This window comes from Pistacia vera, unplaced genomic scaffold (genome assembly GCF_008641045.1).
Source record: "Pistacia vera cultivar Batoury unplaced genomic scaffold, PisVer_v2 Contig545, whole genome shotgun sequence".
NCBI lineage: Eukaryota > Viridiplantae > Streptophyta > Magnoliopsida > Sapindales > Anacardiaceae > Pistacia > Pistacia vera.
In genome coordinates this window covers 560032-575702 of record NW_022196385.1, presented here as the reverse complement: position 1 = coordinate 575702, position 15671 = coordinate 560032, and the positions used below count along the sequence as shown (strand labels likewise).

Here is a 15671-nt window from a genome sequence, read left to right as displayed (position 1 = left end):
CCATTTTAGTGACTTCTGGCCACTGTCGGGCGGTGGTGGCTGACTGTCGGGCGGTGGTGGCCGACTGTCGGTAATAGTTGGGTGGGTGGGGATGTTTTTGTTAATTTATAAACTTTTATTAAGAAAAATAATTGTTAAATGTTTTGAGTTGAATAAAAAAGTAATTACTTCACTAGATTGGATAAGATAGTGTTAAAAATTTAAACAAATGCAACCATAGTTACTAAAGTTAATTTTATGTGATGTAATACAAGCTCCGCATAAGGTTTTCGATTTTTCGAAGTTTTGAGCCCGACTCGAGATACCCTTGGTCAGGTCGGGCTTCTTGGTCATCTATTTTGCTTTAGGGGCATATATGGGAATCCACTTAATTTTGACTATTTTGTCCAATATCAAAGTAGGCCATTTTTGTTCCTACCCTTCATGGCTACTTACTACAAAATACCTTCTCTTTACCCGCTATTGGCAACGGTTTAAACCGCCTACCAAACACAAATGCTTCAATTCTCCATAAACAAAGTGAAGTATCGTTTTTACATGTTTTCAAAATCACCCCCAAATCGCTCACCAGGCCTCAGCTTCAAACTCATCAACTCTTACTTGGTCACCGGAGACTTACGACGCGCACGCCAATTGTTCGATAAAATTCCTCAACCAGACCTTCGATCGTGGACCCTTTTAATTTCAGCTCATACGCAACATGGGTTCTCAAAAGAAGCCATAAAAATTTACAGCACATTGAAGTTGAGGAACATCAGGCCTGATAAATTGCTAATTTTGTCGGTCGCTAAGGCCTGTGCCTTGGCTAGTGATCTTGTTAAAGCTAGAGAAGTTCATGAGGATGCGGCCCGTTTTGGGTTTCATTCGGATACTTTGTTGGGTAACGCGTTGGTTGATATGTATGCGAAATGTAAGAATGTTGATGGGGCGAGAAGGGTTTTTGATGATATATGTATTAAGGACGTGGTTTCATGGACTTCGTTCTGTCGTTCTTATGTGAATTGTGGGCTACCAAGGCAAGGGTTGGAGGCTTTTCGTGAGATGGGATTAAATGGGGTTAGGCCTAATTCGGTGACAGTTTCTTCGGTTCTACCTGCTTGCTCTGAATTGAAGGATGTGAATTTGGGAAGACAAATGCATGGGTTTGTAATGAGGAATGGACTGGAAAGCAATGTTTTTGTGAGTAGTGCACTTGTGAATATGTATGCCAGTTGCTTAAGAATTAGGGAAGCTGAATTGGTGTTTAGTAACATGTCTCATCTAGATGTTGTGTCTTGGAATGGGATATTAACGGCATGCTTCTTAAATAAAGAGCTTGAGAAGGGTCTTGCTTTGTTTTATAAAATGAGAAATGAAGGTGTGAAACTGAATACTTCCTCATGGAACGCGGTGATTGGTGGGTGCACACAAGGTGGAAGAAATGAATTAGCTCTTGAGTTACTTGGACACATGCAAGATTCAGGGTTCAAACCCAATCAAATCACAGTTATAAGTGTCCTACCTGCTTGTACAAATTTGGAAAGCTTAAAGGGAGGCAAAGAGATTCACGGTTATGTCTGTAGGAACTGGTTAATCGAGGACTTGACAGTCACAACAGCCCTGATTTTCATGTATGCTAAGTGTGGTAATTTGGAATTGTCGCAGAAAGTTTTTGGTTTGATGCCAATTAAAGATACTGTGGCTTGGAACACAATGATCATTGCAAACTCAATGCATGGGATTGGAGAAGAATCATTGTTACTCTTCCGTGAAATGTTGGATGCTGGGGTCAGACCAAATTCTGTTACTTTTACTGGTGTTCTGTCTGGCTGTAGCCATTCATGTCTTGTTGATGAAGCGTTTTTTATTTTTAATTCAATGAGTAGGGATCACTCAGTTGAACCTGATGCAGAGCACTTCTCTTGCATGGTTAATGTCCTTAGTCGTGCTGGTCATTTAGAAGAGGCATATGAATTCATACTGAGGATGCCCAAAGAACCAACTGCTAGTGCTTGGGGAGCATTGCTTGGTGCTTGTAGAGTATATAAAAATGTTGAACTGGGAAGGAAGGCAGCTTCGCGGTTGTTTGAGATTGAACCAGGCAACCCGGGAAATTATGTGTTGTTATTTAACATTTTTGTTACTGCCAAACTCTGGGGTGAAGCTTCAGAAACTAGAAAAATGATGAGAGATAGGAAAATCACAAAGACACCAGGCTGTAGTTGGGTCCAAGTGAGAAATAAAGTTTACACTTTTGTAGTTGGTGATAGGAATAATACACAGAATCATGAAATTTACAAATTTTTGGATGAGATGAGTGAGAAAATGAGGTTAGCTTGTTATATGCCCAACACAGAATTTGTTTTGCAAGATGTGAATGAGGAGGAGAAGGAGGAGATTCTTTGCAACCACAGTGAGAAGCTAGCGGTTGCTTTCGCAATACTCAATCTAAATGGAGAATCATCGATTCGAGTGTTTAAGAATTTGAGGATATGTGGGGACTGTCATAATACCATCAAGTTTATTGCCAAGGTTGTTGGTTTGCAGATCATTGTAAGAGATACCTTGAGATTTCACCATTTCAAAGATGGGTATTGTTCTTGTCGTGATTTTTGGTGATAATTTGCTGTATATCAAAAGTCCTTCTCAGAGCAGTTTGATGAAATGATCGCGGTTTGAGCATCACATGATGATGTGCTATCATGTTTTAAGACATCATATTCTCCAGTGCTTCCATAATCTACCCAATATTATGCCATTTTTTCCCCCGATTCAGGTGAACAGAAGTCATACCTAATTTGTATTTCTTGCTAAAGCACCATATTTTATGTTTAATACTTGTATCTTATAGTAGAGAGATCCTTGGTTTTATTTTCTCTTATTCTTATTTAAACATTTATACTTTAATCTATTACTTCAGGAAATTTTTTTCATTCTGATGGTAGTTTTGTGTCATTTCTGAAATTATATGTTGTTCTTCGTCTGGAAGAACTTTCTTGTATAAATGTGTATCTTGTTGCAGTTTTTTTGAACATTTTTCTATGTTGGGGCAGGCATTTGAGCTACCAGGTCAATTATGGAGGCACACGAAGATCAATCAAATTTCAGCATGGAGATCAATCAAATTTCAGAGGGATATTGTGGGCATCTTTTAAGGTATATGGTAATGCTCAAACTGCTCCTATATTTTCGTTGCCAGATGTTGATACCTTAGGTCTCAGGTTGTGTTTAAGATTGTGTTCTTTTGGTTGTTTTAAAATCATTTGTTTTATTTTGAACAAAATATGATTAATAAGTAATTGAGACATGATAAGATACTTGGATCAACCCTTCTGTATTTTTTCAATGTATCTATCATGCCCTTTCAGTTAGGTACATGATACCCTTAGTCTTTATAAATATGGGAAAATCTGAAATTTGGATATTAATAGTGAAGAAAAAAAAGTAAATAAATAAAATAAAAAAAATCTTGCTGCCGTATAACAATGACATCTTGTTTGATAGGTTTTTAGATTAGTCTAAACATATGATATTGATGTATAAACATAAAAAAATTGTACATAAATGAGTGAAGGAACAAAAAGAAGAAAAAACCCTTATAATGTTATAATAATATGATGCGTGTGACATCTATGTGAATTATATTTTCTTTTGGCAGATATTATTATAGAAAATTGCAATTTTAACACCAAAGTGAATCCAGACCCAATAGTTATAACATTTAAAAGACATGAGTCTAATATAAATTAAAACAGTTGAAACAAATTAATGAGAACTGCAATCTAGTTTCAGAAATAACTTCAAAGCATGCAGCACAAAGAAATGTGCTAGCATCAGTCGCTATATCTGCGATAGTTTCTAACACTTCTCAAAGCACAATAACATTAAAACACAATTTATAAGACTAGAGTTTGAAATATGTGGCCCTATTTCAATATTTGAGTTTCTCTTAAGATACCTCAATAAATATAAATAACTCCAATTGTCTGTAAAGTCAATGGGCCAACTTATTGAAGAATTAAAGTCCTGCAGCCAAGTCCGACTCTCACTGTTCATTGCCTATCCATGAAAATCAAAGCAAATAAGATAAGTTCAAAGGTATGCTATAATATTTTGAAATGACTAAAAGACTTTATTATGTGTATTTGACTTAAACAAAAACATACTTTTTGGGTGGATAAACCTTTAGTAGAATTTATGCTAACTATATATTTACAGTGCTTCTTAAGGAACTATTTACTAAGTGCTTCTCTTAAAATGTTTCCTGATAATTTTGTAGAATGTGTTCTCAAACAAAATTAATTTATGTAAATGTAGATATTTTTCCAAACACATACTTAGGGTTTGTTACAATGATAACAGAAAAGAATGAGGGTGTAATGTACAATGCTTTTATAATAAATAGGTATGAACTTTCAAGTAAAAGTGATTTCAGTAAAGTCATTTGAAAACTCTTTATGAAAATCATTTGTTAACTACTTTCAAGAGAAACAGTTTCAATGCCTTTTCTGATTCAGAAACTTCTTTCTGAGAGAACACATATTATATGCTTTTAAAATGAACCTAAATTTTAAACTAGAAACTACAATATAGATATACAAATATTTTCAACAATTTAAAATGTTTTAACTGTACAAAAAATACTCTAGAATGTACTATAAATTGGAGATCGATCTTACCATTTTCACGACTTGCCAAAAACATTCGCAAATGAGGGTCTACAGGTAAGCCCATAGCTTCATACATTGGATCATAAACAGAGTTTTTGAAATACCTGGTAATATGTGAAAATTACAGTCATATTTATTCTGATAGAAAAAAAACAAATATGAGGTTGCTTCAAATAAATAGAACATTTATTGATTGATTCAGTCCATGCCTTGAATTTGAAGCATTAAGAAGACTGTAGGTTTGGCCTAGACTGCCTTGTTCTTGTGGACTCCAATTAAATGGATGAAAGTTTGATGTTGGTGGAGTGTTGTCTTGCCATGGCGTTTTCATCTACAAGATTTTATAAACTACATCAACAATTTATGTGCTCGGAAAATTAAAAAATAAAGTAAAACAAATAAACTCTTGGATCAAATCTGGGATGTGCTCAATAAACACGCCTTGGACTGGAATTTATGTGATTATTATCATGAAAATTATATAGCTATTTGTGAATAAATAAACAATGCAATTAGATATAGTCACTTGGAGAATTTATAGAAATCTTTGTCAATATAGAGTAATTCTTGTTATAGCATTGCCTCGTACAATTAGCTAGAGTGAGGAACTTTTGGTGTATAAAAGCAAATTAGAGGTGAAGCTAGGATGAAAAAGTTTAACATCAAATCACTTATTTTGAGTGTAGGTTTACGGAAACAATACCTTGCTGTTTGAATTGGTTGGTATGCCATCCGATTGAAGAGGAAGTGATAATTCCATTCCCTATCAGCAAAATTGTAAAAGTAAAAGTATTAGTTATCTACATATATTTGAAGTTCGAAAATGGAGTATGCTTAATTACCTTTTGAAGAGGCATGTTTGGTAGTTGAAATGGATTAGTTCCCCCACTCGGATGAAAGCTGGTTGATCCTATCGCTGAACCCAACAAGCCTTGGAAGCTAAATTCTTGTGGCCTAATCATGAAAAATAAATATCTTCTTATAAAGATACTTGCAAAAATTTATCACTTTCGATGGTATTCTGATTAGTAAGTTGTTGTTTTAATTGCTGTTGATGTTGATAGTTTTTCAGCTTTGTAAGCGAGTTGAGATAAGCTAATCAGAGATTAGCCCAACCTCGACTTAATTAATTTACATAGTAGCTCAACTCAATAGGTGTAAGCGTCCCTAGCGTTAAATCAGTTTTAAGCTATACTCTCACAAAAACTTCCTACATGGATGTGATAATGTTGGACTACTCATAGCAATCAAATATAAGTTAAGAACTAATTCAATCCAACATATCATTTGTCAGCCAAAAATTAAGCTAGAAAACCTTTATGTTGATGGATTCTCATATCCTTTTAGTTCTTGAAGTTCAATGATTAAGCCATTTAAAGTACTCAGATCTATTTATGTAATAATACTCGGACATATATTTATGCATGCATACATATTATAAATATGCAATTTACAATTATATTTTCATGTCAGATAGTATAAGTTCTATATGAACATATGCAGATACCGAAATGTAGAAGAAGAGGGCTCATGCATGTTGATTTGATGTTGGGCATTCCTGTTACTCCTCTGTGTCCTCATAAAGGAAGATCCACTATTACCATTTCCTGATGTTCTCTGTACAAATAAACCATGAATAAGAAAATATAAAGTTAGTGAGTTTATAAGCAATTCATTATTGATAAAAAATTTCATTAACCTCTCTAAAGATAACCTAAATACAATGAATTTGAATATTGCATGTTCATTGACAACCTCCCTTGAACTCTTAATATTTGTTAAATCCTCATGTGGACTTTTTTTGGAAAGACTGCACCACAAAGAAGGCTGCCTACAATAAAATTTATCCTGAAATAAGACAATAATAATGGGCTTAGAAAATGATCACCGGTATTTGAGAGTGTTGGTGATGAATCTGAGGAACTGGAGATCTGGAACTGGAAGATGATTCCAAACGAAAGTCTGATGGCAAATTTGATATGGGAAGGTGATAGCTATTGTTGCTTGAGCTCCCAAAAGTGTTCCTAGACATTCTCAGTGATTGATCCATAGGACATGGACTGCCATGAGTTACCAATTGTGAAGGAAAACTCAGTTGATTTCGATTGCTGATATCCATGTCTTGCTGGGAATTTAGTGGTTGAAACACTCTAGCTTCTAGTGGTGTCTCAAGACTTTCAACCTAATCATGCATATTCTTAATAGTTTAAAATCATAGGTGTATTTACTATATGCAGAGTGATTAGATTATAGTGTTAAGTCGACAGCAAGACATACCAGGCGTCCTGGAGGATAGAGTTGTGATGATGTTGCCAAAGTACAATTAGGGAGCAAATTTCCTGCTTGCTTTGATTGTGGAGTGCTAAAAGGTGCAGGGTTTTCAGTGCTTGGTTCAAATGATACCTGGGGTCTGAAAAGAAGTTTACCAAAATTGCAAATCAGAACAAACGAACAAAGTTCGATGATAAATTATAATATGTAAAAAGTAAAAAACAAGTACATGTACACTAATTTTGCAGCTATCGAATTTGTGATAAATTACATTGAATTCTCCGGAAATTTGGTCTAAACATAGGTTGATGTGAAGTCTGCATTTTTTGTTGATGACCTCCTTGCAAGGGAGGTTTTTGACAAACATTGATAAAATTCAGGGAAGGTTTCTAATAATTTGAAATTCAGAAGATTTTGGTGAAAAAATATATAAACTTCAAACCTGCCTGTATGTGAACCAAACCTAATAGTAGGTTGGTGAAAGTTATCCCTCTACTACTTGAAAGTCCATTGAGAGTGTTGATTTATTTTATCTTATTATTACCATTGGTTCATTCCTATGTTCTAACTATATATTTATGACAAAAGCTATTGTAAGTATTATTGAAAGATGCATTTAGCCATTTACCTTTGAAGAACTGATGTTGCAGATTGATTCAGATCTTGATCAGTGTTGGGTTGATTCGGTTGAGGTTCATTACTTCCATCTGAGGATGAAGATGATTCGCTTGCAGGTTCTTTTTCCACATGCTCCTAGGAAATCAAATTTGAACTACATTAATATGCATTTTGTTTAAGTCTTATCTTTCATAAGATTTTTTTCAATAATTTAGAGAATCTTTCCCTCTTGTGATTCATGAAAAGCTTCATATTCAATTATAATGCTAAATATCACAAATTTAAATTATACTTTAACTTTAATAATAATGAATTTTTTGAATGTTATTTAGAAGAAAAATTCTATAATAGATCTACAGTTGTTAGACATTATTGAACAAATATTTCCAGAAGAAAAGAAAAAAATGAAAACACAAACTTAGCATATGCTAATTACAACTAAATTAAATTATTATTCAACAATTTTCTTTTTCGCTTAGATTCGGTAACTACGGAAACAATTAGTCTAATGTTTAATTCATCAAGCAACACTATATATATAGAGTTTATTTAACTGAAATTAATTTATAATTCAATGCTTAAATATAGATAATTAAGATTTAACAATAATTACCGAACTTTCAACCACATGTCTCTGTGTTCCCCTGAGAAACTTTTCACGAATATCAGCTGATTCAGTTGACATAATGAACTTTGATAGTGGCTCAAGATTCCTACAAACCAACAAAATCAAGAACAAATTATTACTAAAAATTAAGAAAAAGTATCAATGACATCAGGGTTGACAAAATATTTTTACGAACAAAGTTGCGGATAAAAAAAATTATATCATGTTTAGCTAAATTAGTGAAGTTGTGTGTATATGTTTGAAGCTTTCATTGAAACTGGTAAAATCTAAACAAACATATTTAGCACAATTCCATAATCATATCAGNTTTAGTTCTTGAAGTTCAATGATTAAGCCATTTAAAGTACTCAGATCTATTTATGTAATAATACTCGGACATATATTTATGCATGCATACATATTATAAATATGCAATTTACAATTATATTTTCATGTCAGATAGTATAAGTTCTATATGAACATATGCAGATACCAAAATGTAGAAGAAGAGGGCTCATGCATGTTGATTTGATGTTGGGCATTCCTTTTACTCCTCTGTGTCCTCATAAAGGAAGATCCACTATTACCATTTCCTGATGTTCTCTGTACAAATAAACCATGAATAAGAAAATATAAAGTTAGTGAGTTTATAAGCAATTCATTATTGATAAAAAATTTCATTAACCTCTCTAAAGATAACCTAAATACAATGAATTTGAATATTGCATGTTCATTGACAACCTCCCTTGAACTCTTAATATTTGTTAAATCCTCATGTGGACTTTTTTTGGAAAGACTGCACCACAAAGAAGGCTGCCTACAATAAAATTTATCCTGAAATAAGACAATAATAATGGGCTTAGAAAATGATCACCGGTATTTGAGAGTGTTGGTGATGAATCTGAGGAACTGGAGATCTGGAACTGGAAGATGATTCCAAACGAAAGTCTGATGGCAAATTTGATATGGGAAGGTGATAGCTATTGTTGCTTGAGCTCCCAAAAGTGTTCCTAGACATTCTCAGTGATTGATCCATAGGACATGGACTGCCATGAGTTACCAATTGTGAAGGAAAACTCAGTTGATTTCGATTGCTGATATCCATGTCTTGCTGGGAATTTAGTGGTTGAAACACTCTAGCTTCTAGTGGTGTCTCAAGACTTTCAACCTAATCATGCATATTCTTAATAGTTTAAAATCATAGGTGTATTTACTATATGCAGAGTGATTAGATTATAGTGTTAAGTCGACAGCAAGACATACCAGGCGTCCTGGAGGATAGAGTTGTGATGATGTTGCCAAAGTACAATTAGGGAGCAAATTTCCTGCTTGCTTTGATTGTGGAGTGCTAAAAGGTGCAGGGTTTTCAGTGCTTGGTTCAAATGATACCTGGGGTCTGAAAAGAAGTTTACCAAAATTGCAAATCAGAACAAACGAACAAAGTTCGATGATAAATTATAATATGTAAAAAGTAAAAAACAAGTACATGTACACTAATTTTGCAGCTATCGAATTTGTGATAAATTACATTGAATTCTCCGGAAATTTGGTCTAAACATAGGTTGATGTGAAGTCTGCATTTTTTGTTGATGACCTCCTTGCAAGGGAGGTTTTTGACAAACATTGATAAAATTCAGGGAAGGTTTCTAATAATTTGAAATTCAGAAGATTTTGGTGAAAAAATATATAAACTTCAAACCTGCCTGTATGTGAACCAAACCTAATAGTAGGTTGGTGAAAGTTATCCCTCTACTACTTGAAAGTCCATTGAGAGTGTTGATTTATTTTATCTTATTATTACCATTGGTTCATTCCTATGTTCTAACTATATATTTATGACAAAAGCTATTGTAAGTATTATTGAAAGATGCATTTAGCCATTTACCTTTGAAGAACTGATGTTGCAGATTGATTCAGATCTTGATCAGTGTTGGGTTGATTCGGTTGAGGTTCATTACTTCCATCTGAGGATGAAGATGATTCGCTTGCAGGTTCTTTTTCCACATGCTCCTAGGAAATCAAATTTGAACTACATTAATATGCATTTTGTTTAAGTCTTATCTTTCATAAGATTTTTTTCAATAATTTAGAGAATCTTTCCCTCTTGTGATTCATGAAAAGCTTCATATTCAATTATAATGCTAAATATCACAAATTTAAATTATACTTTAACTTTAATAATAATGAATTTTTTGAATGTTATTTAGAAGAAAAATTCTATAATAGATCTACAGTTGTTAGACATTATTGAACAAATATTTCCAGAAGAAAAGAAAAAAATGAAAACACAAACTTAGCATATGCTAATTACAACTAAATTAAATTATTATTCAACAATTTTCTTTTTCGCTTAGATTCGGTAACTACGGAAACAATTAGTCTAATGTTTAATTCATCAAGCAACACTATATATATAGAGTTTATTTAACTGAAATTAATTTATAATTCAATGCTTAAATATAGATAATTAAGATTTAACAATAATTACCGAACTTTCAACCACATGTCTCTGTGTTCCCCTGAGAAACTTTTCACGAATATCAGCTGATTCAGTTGACATAATGAACTTTGATAGTGGCTCAAGATTCCTACAAACCAACAAAATCAAGAACAAATTATTACTAAAAATTAAGAAAAAGTATCAATGACATCAGGGTTGACAAAATATTTTTACGAACAAAGTTGCGGATAAAAAAAATTATATCATGTTTAGCTAAATTAGTGAAGTTGTGTGTATATGTTTGAAGCTTTCATTGAAACTGGTAAAATCTAAACAAACATATTTAGCACAATTCCATAATCATATCAGGAAAAAAAAAAAATTCAATTCTCAACAATCTTCTTGTATAGATGACTTAATTAATGCAATTTTTTTTTTTTTTTTTTTTCAGTTTATGTTTCCAAAACCGTATATAACATGAACTATATAGCCTTCAATGTATGAAATATTCTTGAATTCTTGATTTTTCATGCATGTAAACCACTTATGTGTAAAACCTTTGATCTTGATGCTTAAGAAAAACAAAAACTTTGGATGATTGATTAATTTTCTTGAAAAAAAAAATTCTTGTAAAGGACAATAGAAAAGGACTTTCCAATGAAATTTTAGAAGGGTTACGAGGAAATGAACAACTTTAAAGGGTTATCGATGTCACTCATACACATTAAAAGAAAACTTTGTTGATTGCTCAACTTCACAGTATTGTATCATATAAACGACAAAATAATTCAAATAAAATTATTGGTGGAAGTTACTAAAATTTCGTCAAATTAATAAGGAAAATACAAATCAAATACAAAGAATATAGATTTAACTTTCAGAGGATCGCCACGTGAGAACATTAATTATGGTGTAACAAGGCAATCTAGAAAAGATAATCCATGGATTATATGTCATGACACGTGTGCGTTTATTGTATCTAGAATATTGGTCTGATCGATCTATATTGAACATTAATAAAGATGTAAAATGGGAGTAATTGTCTATCGATCAATGTTGATCCAACAATATAGAAAATGAGGTTAATTGAAACAAAAAGAAAAATATAGTGAACAAGCAATAAGTTTGACAAGCAAATTCATATAAAAAGCATATATGAAATAATATTAAGCTTATGCAAATCATATATGGGTTAGTTGTATAATCAAGCATTGAACAAAACTATGTCAAAACCATAAATGAAGATTGTCAACAGTAATCATAAAAAGTAGAAATGTTTTGATATCTAATAGAATGAGCAATATATACCTAAAAGTTAATATAAAGAGAAAAGTATAAAACAAATAATAGTATTCTCTTATATGTTCTAGTAGTTCCATAAGCCGAGCTACATACCTTCAATCTTGTAGTTGAACTTTGAAAAGAATTAGATGAGTAAAAAACAATGAACATAACTAATTGAAAAGAGTTGCATAGCATTGGAACATGAAAATGATAAGAACAATGAACAAAAGGGAAGAAAACTATATACAATATAGGATGGTAAGATTAGTGATTATAATCATGTCATAATACCTTCTTAGTTAAATAATTGCTTCACTTAGAAAAAGATAGTTGATTGTTAACAATGGCATTCAAAACATCAAAAGACCTCTATACTTATACTGAACCATATGTTCTAGAATAAATGTGAATACAAGTAGGCTGAGATATTTAGTAAAGTGATTGCAATTAATGTGAAAAGGTAAAAGACACAAATGCATTATTTTTCATAATCTATTGAGTATCCACATTAGATTATTTTTCATAATTGCTAAATGGGTATCTTATATGGGTTTTCTAAATTTACCTCTCAAATTCACATGTTAAGGACATTAAAAAGATGATTAGTAAAATGTTTTGTTATTATTCAAGAATTTAAGTTAATCTTTCCGTTAGTCTATTCAAATAGAGTGATTAATATGATTACTTAGTATTTAGTGTTGCTTAACGTGTAGCCTCCTTCGCTGTTTCATACTATGTCAATTGACATCTTAAAAAAATAAGAATTTTATGAAATGTCCTTACAATCTCTCTTGGCATCTTTGCGGCCGACAATTTAAAAGAAATACACACAATTATTTTAAATTTTAAAGTTTTTATTTTAAATTCAATTTAAAACATAGACATTACAACAAAGGTCAATTATGGCAAAGATTTAATGATTCTGTTTTTATTGCCAAAAAATGAATGAGGATGAGTTGGACAAATTACTTTTTTTCTTAATATATTTATGATGATATGGTCAATAACCTTTCTTAGAAAGTTCTTTATTGAATATTGTAAATTTCCATATATGAAAACACCAACCTGGCCAACAGTTTAGAAAAACATTTTTTTTTTCTAAAAAAAGGCATGTAGCAGAAGTGGGTCTGTAAAATCCACAGATTTTAAATTGGATGATTAACTCTAGCAAAAAACACTTAAGGGTGCGTTTGGTTTGTATTTTGGATAGGATTTTAGGGATAGTATTGGGCTATTGGATATGGGAGTATTACGAGGTAAATTTTAAAAATTTATAAAAAAGCCTTTAGGTTTACTAATTTAACTAAAGACCCTAACATATAAAATGACAAAAACACCCCACCACCTGCAGTGTCAGATTCCGCCACCACCCGGAATCTGGCCGAAAATTTCGTTACGGCACAGACTTGTCGGATCTGTGCCGTAACACGTCGTTATGGCCTTTTCTGGCCAGATCCACCGTGGATCGGCCGGAAAAGGCCAGATCTAAGGTCTGTTATGGCCATCAACGGCCGGAAAAGGCCAAACGAGGGCCATCTTTGGCCGTCAGCGACGGCCAAAGATGTGGCCGTCGTTTTCGGTCAACGACGGCCATTTCTTTGCCCTTGTTGACGGCCAGATCGGCCTTTTTCGGCCAGATCCGTGGTGGATCTGGCCGGAAAAGGCCACAGCGGTGAACTTCCGGCCATTTCTGGTCGAAAGTTAGGCCGTTGTACAGATTCCGCTATCACCGACGGTGGTTGCCAGAATCTGACAAGTTGGGTTGATGGGGGTGTTTTTTGTTAATTTTTAAACTTTTTTCAGGGGTATTTAGTGAAATTAATAACCTTATGGGGTTAAAAATAATTTAAAAAATAGGGTAATATTTTTAGAATATTGTACCAAACGCTATTTGGAAAATAGGATCCAGAATAGGGATAAAAATATTAAACCAAACGCATACTAAGTTTTGTTCATATTGGTCGTATTGTCTTAAATGTTTAATTAATATATTGAAAGATTGTTTAATGACATTAGACTTCAAATTGTATAATCTACATGAAATGTAACCAGTTTCAGATTATGGCTCAAAATTGTCATATAACTGTCAAATATATGATGTTAGCCTACACATATTGACTTAGTTGTTTTTTTTTTGTTTTGGATTTTGACTTTTTGGAATGAACATTAGATTATTTTGAATTGTTACAAAGATAAAATAATCACTTTGTTCTCTCTATTCTACTTTCAAAATTATAATAGAGAAAGTTTAATAATAAAAAAATGTTGTTAGAAACTTTAAATACTAGAATGTGAAAACTAGAAAGCCTGCAGACCGAAACAAAGTCTTTCTATTGATGATAATCATAATACGTTTATGTAACTTTTCAGAAGTGTCCTCTTGAAGTGAATTCTGATAAATAATTTACATTCTCCTCACACTGTCATAACATGGTGAATCTAAGTCCGTCTAGATTGAAGAACATCAAGCACATTTACAAGGGTTGCTGGCCAATATGATCTTTACGAGTTTCAAGTTCCAATGTGATTGCTGTGTATTATATAAATGATAGTGATTCTCTTTGTCTACCAAACTGTAGAGTAACCTACATGGAGCTTCTTAAACTATCAATAAGGTATACAATCTTAAGAGTGTTGTTACATATGCTTCTCATTTCTATATTGTGAGTGACATGAATTTGATTTAGGATTGTTATATCAATTGAGATATATATTTATATATATTATATAATATAATGAATCAATCTTCTCGCCTAAGAGAATATTATGGAATGAGAGACACTCTCTAACTCTGGCCAAAAATATAATAAAATTGATTGTGTGTAGTAGATTTGCTTTTCTACATATTGATTTCCTCTTCCCGAGGAGAAGAACATTTATGCATAATTTAACTATATAACATATCTTCATTTGATTTTGAATACATTAAGATTCATCTAACATAAAAGCATGTTATAAAAGAAAGTAGCCTTGGGAGCAAAGGCGAAGGATGGAATCATTCATTTCCATGATGCATTACATACCTTCTTCATACCATTTACTTTCCTTTACTTTATGCTACAACCTTTCTCTTTCTTATTTCATATAATATTCCTTCTTTTTTATGCTTTTTTCTCTTACTTTTATCTATCATTACACAAAATAAATTATCAGAGTAGTTTAATACAAGAGTTAACATGAAGTAGATTTAAATATATATCTTGCTATACTTATTATTTCATTTGTTGTGATAAAATTTTCCTTGATTATACAATTCCTTCAGCATTAAGTAGAATGAAACCTTGTACTGATTGTGTACTTTGGAATTAATATGTTGTATCATAATCAAACTTTAAATATTCTACAAGGTAAAACTGCAACTTAGTAACATCAATTATAAATTTGCAAAACACATTATTGTAAACCATCCTGTGACCATCAAAGTTATACTAAGGGTATCAGTCTAAATTGTAATTTTGAAGAAGAATAAATTTGCCTAAGCATCTCTAGTGATTGATGAGATTGAAGAGGAATGTATAAAATTGATTTTGTATTCATGTTCAGGTGAAAATAGAATACATATTGATTGACAGCATCAAATAAACTTGAAACATTGTTGATCGATTTTATATGATTTATACGTAAATTTGATTGTGTATAATTTGGTTTTACACCCAGCTCTGTATTCTTTATGCTTGTATAAATATTGAATTTTTCTTTCCGAAGACATTTCTTATAGCATTTCTACATTAATTATAGATTCTAACACATTAACATGTTATAAAAGTAAAGAATGATGTTGAAACGAGGATGGAACCAAGCA

General features: G+C 32.2%; 1 protein-coding gene across 4 annotated transcripts; it reads left to right on the top strand.

Annotated features, from left to right (window-relative positions):
* Positions 1–475: 475 nt before the first annotated feature.
* LOC116107674 (pentatricopeptide repeat-containing protein At1g20230-like) lies at positions 476–7728 on the top strand. Of its 4 annotated transcripts, none has more exons than XM_031393969.1 (3): positions 476–2755; positions 3033–3135; positions 7581–7728. In XM_031393969.1, the coding sequence occupies exon 1, from the start codon at positions 496–498 to the stop codon at positions 2596–2598; it is 2103 nt and encodes a 700-aa protein (XP_031249829.1). In that variant the 5' UTR covers positions 476–495; the 3' UTR covers positions 2599–2755; positions 3033–3135; positions 7581–7728. The 4 variants fall into 4 exon arrangements, with proteins under 4 accessions (XP_031249829.1, XP_031249827.1, XP_031249830.1 ...); XM_031393967.1 differs by having other exon boundaries at positions 7571–7728; XM_031393970.1 differs by having other exon boundaries at positions 3033–3142.
* Positions 7729–15671: the final 7943 nt, after the last annotated feature.